Genomic DNA, 11,625 nt, shown 5'->3' with positions numbered 1-11,625 from the left:
CCCCAGCAAAGGAGGCGCGCCGAGGTACCGAAGACAGGTGAGTGCAAGAGGGAGCAGGGAACCGCGGTGGAAGCGAAGATGTAACACGTATTTCAAATACAAATCTTTTTTTGAAGCTTGTCATTGTCTGGACTAGATTTTCAGTTCATTTTGCAACTCATTTGATTAATAAAAGTATGAGTTTTCATGGAAAACACAAAATTGTCTGGGTGACCCTAAACTTTTGAACAGTAGTGTATATCTTCCGCCAGGTACATTTCATTGCTCCCTAAAATATTGGCAATGATTGTTTTTTTAATAATCGCTGTAAATACTTCAGTTATTAAAAATCATCTCCACAAATGTGATGTCATAACAAGATCAGCATATTTTCCACAATATACAGCAAGAGGCACATTAATCATACCTTAAATGGGACAGTTTCCATCCAAAACACATAAAAAACTCCATTGTCTACAGCCAAGCCATCAGATACAATCGTATATGTTCCAGCCCAATGGACAGGGATGAACACCTTGGTCGCCTCAGAAAGACCTTTTTGAATCAGGGCTACCATCCAAGAACAATTTAAAACCAAAATACAAGAGCCACCAGAATATCAAGGAATCACCTGCTACATTACAAAGCTAAAGAAGAAAATAACCGGGTGCCTCTAGTAGTCGCCTACAATCCAAATCTGGAGGTGCTAAGGGGAGCTGCACGGAAATTACAACCTTTACTGCAAAAAGATGCCCGCTTACAATCCATTTTTCCAGACCCCCACTACTGTGTTTTAGGCAACCCCCAAATCTAAGAAGCATCATTGTCAAGAGCTCCCTGTCCTCTCCAACAGCTGCAGGTACCTTTCCTTGCAATTAGAAAAAATGTAAAACCTGTCCATTTATAATGACCACGGACAAGATAAAGATCCCCAATTCACATCAGGACAACAAGATACCAGGTACTTTCAGCTATGACACTTCTAATGTGGTGTACCTAATTATTTGTACTAAATGTGCAACTGGGGGTCTGTATGTGGGGGAGACAGGGTAGAATTCCCACCGCCATACAATAGGAGAAAAAAGAATGGATATACCTGTGGCAATACATTTTTGTCTCCCAAATCATAACATTATGGACATGAAATTACTTGTGTTAAAAGGTAGCTTCAAATCTCAGAGAGACAGAAGAGTCTGGGAATATAAACTGATGACGACCTTTGACAGTCTTAGTGCAGGAATGAATGTGTCGCATGGATTTATGTCTTTTTACATCAACTAAGGAACTTGCCCCTCAGACTATGAGGGGTCATCACAACAGAACCATACCCCAATAAAACAATCCTTATCTAAGAACTGAGAAAAAATACCATGAGATACGGCCTTCCCAAAACCCTGTCTGATGACAAATGCACACTTAGCAGGATGCAGCAGGCCTCCACTGATAAAGGCTAGGGGCGGCACAGGTGCAAACTACTTGATAAAAACAGCCACCCCAACCAAACACTGAAGGGGTTGGCTGCCTAGCAGAAAAAATGCACATTGATATAACTCACATAGGACGCCAGTCACACTGATAGGTGTGGTGCACAGTGTCTGGTATGCAATTTTATTTAATTATAATTAATTTTATTAATGACACCCCTTGTATTAACAGGCGGGCTGCCCAGCACTAAAAAATGCAGCACACAGTGACAGACGCCCCAGAAAAACCTAGCCAACATAAAGAGGCCTGGCCACATCCTGCAAAAAAGGATATGATATAGTGCAAAAAAATGCATGCGTATGATAAACACATACACTATATGGGGTATCGGTTTAACCCCTTCATGACCCAGCCTATTTTGACCTTAAATACCTTGCCGTTTTTTGCAATTCTGACCAGTGTCCCTTTATGAGGTAATAACTCAGGAACGCTTCAACGGATCCTAGCGGTTCTGAGATTGCTTTTTCGTGACATATTGGGCTTCGTGTTAGTGGTAAATTTAGGTCAATAAATTCTGCGTTTATTTGTGATAAAAAACGGAAATTTGGCGAAAATTTTGAAAATTTCGCAATTTTCACATTTTGAATTTTTATTCTGTTAAACCAGAGAGTTATGTGACACAAAATAGTTAATAAATAGCATTTCCCACATGTATACTTTACATCAGCACAATTTTGGAAACAACATTTTTTTTTGCTAGGAAGTTATAAGGGTTAAAATTTGACCAGCGATTTCTCATTTTTACAACGAAATTTACAAAACCATTTTTTTTAGGGACCACCTCACATTTGAAGTCAGTTTGAGTGGTCTATATGGCTGAAAATACCCAAAAGTGACAACATTCTAAAAACTGCACCCCTCAAGGTACTCAAAACCACATTCAAGAAGTTTATTAACCCTTCAGATACTTCACAGCAGCAGAAGCAACATGGAAGGAAAAAATGAACATTTAACTTTTTAGTCACAAAAATTATCTTTTAGCAACAATTTTTTTATTTTCCCAATGGTAAAAGGAGAAACTGAACCACGAAAGTTGTTGTCCAATTTGTCCTGAGTACGCTGATACCTCATATGTGGGGGTAAACCACTGTTTGGGCGCACGGCAGGGCTTGGAAGGGAAGGAGCGCCATTTGACTTTTTGAATGAAAAATTGGCTCCACTCTTTAGCGGACACCATGTCACGTTTGGAGAGCCCCTGTGTGCCTAAACATTGGAGCTCCCCCACAAGTGACCCCATTTTGGAAACTAGACCCCCCAAGGAACTTATCTAGATGCCTAGTGAGCACTTTAAACCCTCAGGTGCTTCACAAATTGATCTGTAAAAATGAAAAAGTACTTTTTTTTCACAAAAAAATTATTTTCGCCTCAATTTTTTCAATTTCACATGGGCAATAGGATAAAATGGATCGTAAAATTTGTTGGGCAATTTCTCCCGAGTACGCCGATACCTCATATGTGGGGGTAAACCACTGTTTGGACACACGGCAGGAATCGGAAGGGAAGGCGCGCAATTTGACTTTTTGAATGGAAAATTAGCTCCAATTGTTAGCGGACACCATGTCGCGTTTGGAGAGCCCCTGTGTGCCTAAACATTGGAGCTCCCCCACAAGTGACCCCATTTTGGAAACTAGACCCCCCAAGGAACTTATCTAGATGCATATTGAGCACTTTAAACCCCCAGATGCTTCACAGAAGTTTATAACGCAGAGCCATGAAAATAAATAATTTTTCTTTCCTCAAAAATGATTTTTTAGCCTGGAATTTCCTATTTTGCGAAGGGTAATAGGAGAAATTGGACCCCAAATGTTGTTGTCCAGTTTGTCCTGAGTACGCTGATACCCCATATGTGGGGGTAAACCACTGTTTGGGCGCACGGCAGGGCTCGGAAGGGAAGGCACGCCATTTGGCTTTTTAAATGGAAAATTAGTTCCAATCATTAGCGGACACCATGTCACGTTTGGAGAGCCCCTGTGTGCCTAAACATTGGAGATCCCCCACAAATGACCCCATTTTGGAAACTAGACCCCCAAAGGAACTAATCTAGATGTGTGGTGAGGACTTTGAACCCCCAAGTGCTTCACAGAAGCATTTTCATGGCAGAGCCATGAAAATAAAAAAAAAATTATTTTCTCAAAAATGATATTTTAGCCTGCAATTTTTTATTTTCGCAAGGGTAACAGGAGAAATTTGACCCCAAAAGTTGTTGTCCAGTTTCTCCTGAATACGCTGATACCCCATATGTGGGGGTAAACCACTGGTTGGGCACATGCCGGGCTCGGAAGTGAAGTAGTGACGTTTTGAAATGCAGACTTTGATGGAATGCTCTGTGGGCGTCACGTTGCGTTTGCAGAGCCCCTGATGTGGCTAAATAGTAGAAACCCACCACAAGTGACCCCATTTTGGAAACTAGACCCCGAAAGGAACTTATCTAGATGTGTGGTGAGCACTTTGAACCCCCAAGTGCTTCACAGAAGTTTATAATGCAGAGCCGTGAAAATAATAAATACGTTTTCTTTCCTCAAAAATAATTATTTAGCCCAGAATTTTTTATTTTCCCAAGGGTTACAGGAGAAATTGGACCCCAAAAGTTGTTGTCCAGTTTCTTCTGAGTACGCTGATACCCCATGTGTGGGGGTAAACCACTGTTTGGGCACACGTCGGGGCTCAGAAGGGAAGTAGTGACTTTTGAAATGCAGACTTTGATGGAATGGTCTGCGTGCGTCACGTTGCGTTTGCAGAGCCCCTGGTGTGCCTAAACAGTAGAAACCCCCCACAAGTGACCCCATTTTAGAAACTAGACCCCCCAAGGAACTTATCTAGATATGTGGTGACCACTTTGAACCCCCAAGTGCTTCACAGACGTTTACAACGCAGAGCCGTGAAAATAAAAAAATCATTTTTCTTTCCTCAAAAATGATGTTTTAGCAAGCATTTTTTTATTTTCACAAAGGTAACAGGAGAATTTAGACCCCAGCAATTGTTGCGCAGTTTATCCTGAGTATGCTGGTACCCCATATGTGGGGGTAAACCACTGTTTGGGCACACGTCGGGGCTCGGAAGTGAGGGAGCACCATTTGACTTTTTGAATACAAGATTGGCTGGAATCAATGGTGGCGCCATGTTGCGTTTGGAGACCCCTGATGTGCCTAAACAGTGGTAACCCCTCAATTCTACCTCCAACACTAACCCCCCCACACCCCTAACCCCAACTGTAGCCACAACCCTAATTCCAACCCTAACCCTAAGGCTATGTGCCCATGTTGCGGATTCGTGTGAGATTTTTCAGCATCATTTTTGAAAAATCCGCGGGTAAAAGGCACTGCGTTTTACCTGCGGATTTTCCGCGGATTTCCAGTGTTTTTTGTGCGGATTTCACCTGCGGATTCCTATTGAGGAACAGGTGTAAAACGCTGCGGAATCCGCACAAAGAATTGACATGCTGCGGAAAATACAACGCAGCGTTTCCGCGCTGTATTTTCCGCACCATGGGCACAGCGGATTTGGTTTTCCATAGGTTTACATGGAACTGTAAACCTGATGGAACACTGCTGCGAATCCGCAGCGGCCAATCCGCTGCAGATCCGCAGCCAAATCCGCACCGTGTGCACATAGCCTAATTCTAAAGGTATGTGCACACGCTGCAGAAAACGCTGCGGATCCGCAGCAGTTTCCCATGAGTTTACAGTTCTGTTATGAACAGGTGATTCAGAACCACAATGGACCTTGACGTTCAGAGCACACAAAGTGACCTGACAATTACCAAAAACATAGGACGAGCTCTGAGACGTGGGAACTCTGCTGACCGCAATCCCTAATCCTATCCAACCACACTAGAGGTAGCCGTGGAGCGCTCCTGACCAGTCCTATGCGCCTCGAGCACAGCCTGAGAAACTAGCTAGCCCTAAGAAAGAAAAATAAGCCTACCTTGCCTCAGAGAAATACCCCAAAGGAAAAGGCAGCCCCCCACATATAATGACTGTGAGTTGAGATGAAAATACAAACGCAGAGATGAAATAGATTTAGCAAAGTGAGGCCAAACTTACTGAACAGACCGAAGATCGGAAAGATTGCTTTGCGGTCAACACAAAACCCTACAAACAACCACGCAGAGGGGCAAAAAGACCCTCCGCACCGACTAACGGTACGGAGGTGCTCCCTCTGCGTCCCAGAGCTTCCAGCAAGCAAGAAAAACCAATATAGCAAGCTGGACAGAAAAAATAGCAAACAAAAATAACACAAGCAAAACTTAGCTTATGCAGGATAGACAGGCCACAGGAACGATTCAGGAGAAAGCAAGACCAATACTAGAACATTGACTGGAGGCCAGGATCAAAGCACTAGGTGGAGTTAAATAGAGCAGCACCTAACGACTTACCCTCATCACCTGAGGAAGGAAACTCAGAAGCCGTAGTACCACTCTCATCCACCAAAGGAAGCTCATAGACAGAACCAGCCGAAGTACCACTCACGACCACAGGAGGGAGCTTGGCCACAGAATTCACAACACAGTTCAATGTAAACCTATGGGAAACAAAAATCGCTGTACACATGCTGCGGAAAAACTGCACGGAAACGCAGCGGTTTACATTCCGCAGCATGTCACTTCTTTCTGCGGATTCCGCAGCGGTTTTACAACTGCTCCAATAGAAAATCGCAGTTGTAAAACCGCAGTGAAATGCGCAGAAAAAACGCGGTAAATCCGCCATAAATACACAGCGGTTTAGCACTGCGGATTTATCAAATCCGCAGCGGAAAAATCCGCAGAGGACCAGAATACGTGTGCACATACCGAAACCCTAAACCTAGCCCTAACCCTACCCCTAACCCTAACCCTATTCTAACATTAGTGGAAAAAACAAAATTCTTTATTTTTTTTATTGTCCCTACCTATGGGGGTGACAAAGGGGGGGGGGTCATTTATTATTTTTTTTATTTTGATCACTGTGATAGATTATATCTCAGTGATCAAAATGCACTTTGGAACGAATCTGCCGGCCGGCAGATTCGGCGGGCGCACTGCGCATGCGCCCGCCATTTTGGAAGATGGCGGCACCCAGGGAGAAGACGGACGGACCCCGGCAGGATCGGTAAGTATGATGGGGTGGGGTGGGAGCACGGGGGGGGGGAGTTAACCCTTTCACCCGATCTGCAGGGACGCGATCTTTCCATGACGCCACATAGGCATCATGGGTCGGATTGGCACCGACTTTCATGACGCCTACGTGGCGTCAAAGGTCGGGAAGGGGTTAATATTTTGGCCAAAATAAAGTAAGCCCGCAACCCAACGTCAAGGGTCCCCATAATATTGCGGGTCCTACCACTAATATCAAAAAACAGCTAACATAGAAAAAACTCAGAAAAAATACATACCATGAGATACGGCCTTCCCAAAACCCTGTCTGATGACAAATGCACACATAGCAGGATGCAGCAGACCTCCACTGATAAAGGCTAGGAGCGGCACAGGTGCAAACTTATCTAAGAATTGGCCCAATATTTATGGACATAACTGTTTATCACTCAGGGTAATTCTGCTTCATGTCACCTGTCTTATCCATGTTTTTTTTGTATGCTATGTTGTGCATAAATATGTGATTCTTCAGAATTTGTTTTAGTCTTTGCCTGATGAAGAGACCTGTGTAGTCTCGAAAGCTTGCAATTTGTTACCATCTTTTCAGTTAGCCATTAAAAGGTATCAACCACTGAGGACTCTCAATTCTAAATATTTTTCTATCTACTGGCTAACACGGTACCAAGATATATTTCTTTCCTGTATTTGGATATACGTCTGTCGTTCCTTTACCTCGTGACCCTGTACGTAGCCGGACCGAATATAGAGCTGATTCTTGTAACAAGCCTGCATTTTTTTTTTGTTTGTTTCTTATCTTTGTGAGTGTAAAATTTGAAAATTTTGACTGTAAGCACGAGGACTTGAACAACGAGGCACGATAAATGGTTATTATATGGAAATAACTAAAATCCAGTTTCCTACGATTTGCGCGTCTCAACATATTGTTGTAGTAAGAGTAAGATGTCAACAGGGGGAGCTCTTGTATTCTGGTTGCTGGAATGGTTTTTGTTTTGCTCTTCATGCAAATAACCAGCAGAGTCCGCCTGTAGCACGTTCAGTCTCTGCAAGCATGGCTCTTCGCTTGCAGACAGAGGAAGCAAAACAGGTCTGAGCTCTTCTGACTAAAGTAGACACCACGTGTAGACTTTACTCCTCCCACCGTGTGATCTAAAAGTGGAATTCCCCAGACTGACATATAGGAACTTCCCATCAGTCACCATGATGGGGAGGTGGAGACAGGGTCAGGAAGTTTCTACAGAGCAAGCCAGAAATATCCTAATGGTAGGTACAGGGGCAGGAGTGCTGGTTATTGCCAGTGCTAGGGTATGAGTGCTGGTTATTGCCAGTGCTTGGGTAGGAGTGCTGGTTATTGCTAGGGTAGGAGTGCTGGTTATTGCCAGTGCTTGGGTAGGAGTGCTGGTTATTGCTAGGGTAGGAGTGCTGGTTATTGCCAGTGCTTGGGTAGGAGTGCTGGTTATTGCTAGGGTAGGAGTGCTGGTTATTGCTAAGGTAGGAGTGCTGGTTATTGCCAGTGCTTGGGTAGGAGTGCTGGTTATTGCCAGTGCTAGGGTAGGAGTGCTGGTTATTGCCAGTGCTAGGGTAGGAGTGCTGGTTATTGCCAGTGCTTGGGTAGGAGTCCTTGTTATTGCCAGTGCTAGGGTAGGAGTCCTTGTTATTGCCACTGCAAGGGTAGGAGTCCTGGTTATTGCCAGTGCTAGGGTAGGAGTGCTGGTTATTGCCAATGCTTGGGTAGGAGTGCTGGTTATTGGCAGTGCTAGGGTAGGAGTGCTGGTTATTGGCAGTGCTAGGGTAGGAGTCCTTGTTATTGCCAGTGCAAGGGTAGGAGTCCTGGTTATTGCCAGTGCTAGGGTAGGAGTGCTGGTTATTGCCAATGCTTGGGTAGGAGTGCTGGTTGTTGCCAGTGCTAGGGTAGGAGTGCAGGTTGCTGCCAGTGCTTGGGTAGGAGTGCTGGTTATTGCCAGTGCTAGGGTAGCAGTCCTTGTTATTGCCAGTGCTAGGGTAGGAGTCCTTGTTATTGCCAGTGCTAGGGTAGGAGTGCTGGTTATTGCTAAGGTAGGAGTGCTGGTTATTGCCAGTGCTTGGGTAGGAGTGCTGGTTATTGCCAGTGCTAGGGTAGGAGTGCTGGTTATTGCCAGTGCTAGGGTAGGAGTGCTGGTTATTGCCAGTGCTAGGGTAGGAGTCCTTGTTATTGCCAGTGCTAGTGTATGAGTCCTTGTTATTGCCAGTGCTAGGGTAGGAGTCCTTGTTATTGCCACTGCAAGGGTAGGAGTCCTGGTTATTGCCAGTGCTAGGGTAGGAGTGCTGGTTATTGCCAATGCTTGGGTAGGAGTGCTGGTTGTTGGCAGTGCTAGGGTAGGAGTCCTGGTTATTGCCAGTGCTAGGGTAGAATTCCTGGTTGCCAGTGCTAGGATAGGAGTCCTGGTTATTGCCAGTGCTTGGGGAGGAGTCCTGGTTATTGCCAGTGCTAGGATAGGAGTCCTGGTTATTGCCAGTGCTAGGATAGGAGTCCTGGTTATTGCCAGTGCTAGGGTAGGAGTCCTGGTTATTGCCAGTGCTAGGGTAGGAGTCCTGGTTATTGCCAGTGCTAGGGTAGGAGTCCTGGTATTGCCAGTGCTAAGATAGGAGTCCTGGTTATTGCCAGTGCTAGGGTAGAAGTCCTGGTTGCCAGTGCTAGGATAGGAGTCCTGGTTATTGCCAGTGCTAGGGTAGGAGTCCTGGTTATTGCCAGTGCTAGGGTAGGAGTCCTGGTTATTGCCAGTGCTAGGATAGGAGTCCTGGTTATTGCCAGTGCTAAGATAGGAGTGCTGGTTATTGCCAGTGCTAGGGTAGAAGTCCGGGTTGCCAGTGCTAGGAGTCCTGGTTATTGCCAGTGTTAGGGTAGGAGTGCTGGTTATTGCCAATGCTTGGGTAGGAGTGCTGGTTGTTGGCAGTGCTAGGGTAGGAGTCCTGGTTATTGCCAGTGCTAGGGTAGAATTCCTGGTTGCCAGTGCTAGGATAGGAGTCCTGGTTATTGCCAGTGCTTGGGGAGGAGTCCTGGTTATTGCCAGTGCTAGGATAGGAGTCCTGGTTATTGCCAGTGCTAGGGTAGGAGTCCTGGTTATTGCCAGTGCTAGGGTAGGAGTCCTGGTTATTGCCAGTGCTAGGGTAGGAGTCCTGGTATTGCCAGTGCTAAGATAGGAGTCCTGGTTATTGCCAGTGCTAGGGTAGAAGTCCTGGTTGCCAGTGCTAGGATAGGAGTCCTGGTTTTTGCCAGGGCTAGGGTAGGAGTCCTGGTTATTGCCAGTGCTAGGGTAGGAGTCCTGGTTATTGCCAGTGCTAGGATAGGAGTCCTGGTTATTGCCAGTGCTAAGATAGGAGTGCTGGTTATTGCCAGTGCTAGGGTAGAAGTCCGGGTTGCCAGTGCTAGGAGTCCTGGTTATTGCCAGTGCTAGTAGAGGGTATGCTGTTGAAGAGCTATTGTGAATCTGCACATAATGTATATGCATGTTCTCCTATCACTAACCCATTCATTAAGTGTCCAGTAAGGGGTACAAGGCAGCAAGATCCTTCAGAGAACATGGGCGGAGGTAAGGGGAGGAGGTGTCAGGGACATTACAGAATGAGGAAGGAGCTACCAGTGCTAAACATTCTAGGGAGAAAATAGAAAACACCATTCACATCTAGTTCTACCAGGAAGTACTTAGTGTCTGTAATGTTCTAAGATTGCTGCAGATGAAGCTGCTCCTAGGTACGGTCAGCGAGTCACTGCACTATGACATTCATGATCACATCAGAATCCAAAAAGAGGATGCCAATTGTATAGGGTAATTTTTCAGCCCTTTAATTATTGTATCATTCACACCAGGCGTAAGCTGTGCAACGTACAATGCTGATGGCTGTAGGGGAATATGAGGCAGCGCATGACAGCGGCAGCATGGACGAATTTGCTGTGCCTCTAGGACCGGAAAAAAAGCTTCGAGACCAACATTCCAACATCGAAAGAATATTTGGAATCACAATGAATATTTTGGGAGTTCTTGCTCAAGATCAGTTATCCCTCCAATCAAGTGCAGAGCAGCAGATGTGGGTTCAGCTTCATGGTGACAAAAGGAACATTGCAAAGGCTAAGGTAAGAGTGGACATAGATTAATCCCATGTGGACTTCAAAACTGAGTTTTTAAAGTATTTTGCAGAAAAAAAATATTCAGCTAAAGCTTAGTTTACATTTACCCTGTTTAGAACAGAACCTGCAATGTAATGACAAATACCATCAGTGCACATGTGGACCCCATTTATGTATAGGGGATTTGTATGGGTAAAATATTAATATTGAAGACAGACTGTCGCTTCCAAACAGAAAACTGGTGTGTGAACAGGTGTATACTAAGAGTAGCCATCTCCACATATAACAAAGTTGCACTCTGTAATGCTATAGCATAAAAACTTGAAATTGGAATTGCATTACTGCTCTAGAAAATAGGAAAAAACAAAGCTACTTAGCGCATAAAATGGCCAATTCATGAATACCCAGCAACCAACGACAAGGCGATCTTTGCTGGGAACCTAACGTAATGTGATACCTCTCCTGGGCTGAATAGCCTACAATTATATGGGTAAGTAGTATGCTGCTGTGATTAAAATCATCATAGGGTGATGTCATGGCTTCTGGGCATCTATTAATTGGTATCTTAATTTTTACCTATTTTATAGAGCAGTAATGCAATTCTAATTTCATATATTTCATGTTTTTATGCTATAGCGTTAGACTGCAATGTTTATTTATTAGATATGGGTAAAATATTGATATACTGAGTCAATTCTTCCCATCAAATCTGATAGGGCTGCGGAGGACTATTCCAAAAGGTAGCCATTTAAAAAAAAAAAGTTATCTTTCCAGATTTTTTTTAACGGCCTTTCCACATAATGCAGCAATCTTATAACATGTGAACAACCTAAGGGTACCGTCACACAGTGCAATTTTCATCGCTACGACGGTACGATCCGTGACGCTCCAGCGTCGTAACAATATCGCTCCAGCGTCGTAGACTGCTGTCACACTTTGCAATCTACGACGCTGGAGCGATAATTTC

General features: G+C 44.6%; 2 protein-coding genes across 3 annotated transcripts in view; one reads left to right on the top strand and one right to left on the bottom strand.

Annotated features, from left to right (window-relative positions):
* Positions 1-7,695: 7,695 nt before the first annotated feature.
* LOC138672687 (protein KHNYN-like) overlaps positions 7,696-11,625 on the top strand; it is a 36,751-nt gene continuing 32,821 nt past the window's right edge. The window contains exons 1-2 of one of the 2 annotated variants that reach the window (XM_069760911.1): positions 7,696-7,816; positions 10,401-10,664. In XM_069760911.1, coding sequence (XP_069617012.1) covers positions 10,422-10,664 — 243 coding nt within the window. In that variant the 5' untranslated portion in view covers positions 7,696-7,816; positions 10,401-10,421. Of the gene's footprint in view, positions 7,817-10,159; positions 10,284-10,400; positions 10,665-11,625 lie in introns of those variants that run through there. The other variant, XM_069760902.1, reaches the window with a different exon arrangement.
* On the bottom strand, positions 7,811-10,041 carry LOC138667070 (uncharacterized). The gene is made up of 2 exons (XM_069755378.1): positions 9,136-10,041; positions 7,811-9,094 (listed from the first exon to the last, which is right to left on the bottom strand). The coding sequence occupies exons 1-2, from the start codon at positions 10,039-10,041 to the stop codon at positions 7,811-7,813; spliced, it is 2,190 nt and encodes a 729-aa protein (XP_069611479.1).

This window comes from Ranitomeya imitator, chromosome 1 (assembly GCF_032444005.1).
Source record: "Ranitomeya imitator isolate aRanImi1 chromosome 1, aRanImi1.pri, whole genome shotgun sequence".
Classification (NCBI taxonomy): domain Eukaryota; kingdom Metazoa; phylum Chordata; class Amphibia; order Anura; family Dendrobatidae; genus Ranitomeya; species Ranitomeya imitator.
The sequence above is the reverse complement of the archived record's forward strand: the minus strand, read 5'-3'. Positions and strand labels throughout refer to the sequence as shown.

Coding starts and splice junctions, on each gene's coding strand:
- LOC138667070 (XM_069755378.1), bottom strand. CDS start 10,041: ATGCATATACATTATGTGCAGATTCACAATAGCTCTTCAACAGCATAC. Junction 9,095..9,135: donor GGACTCCTACCCTAGCACTG/GCAATAACCAGG, acceptor GGCAATAACCAG/GACTCCTACCCTAGCACTGG.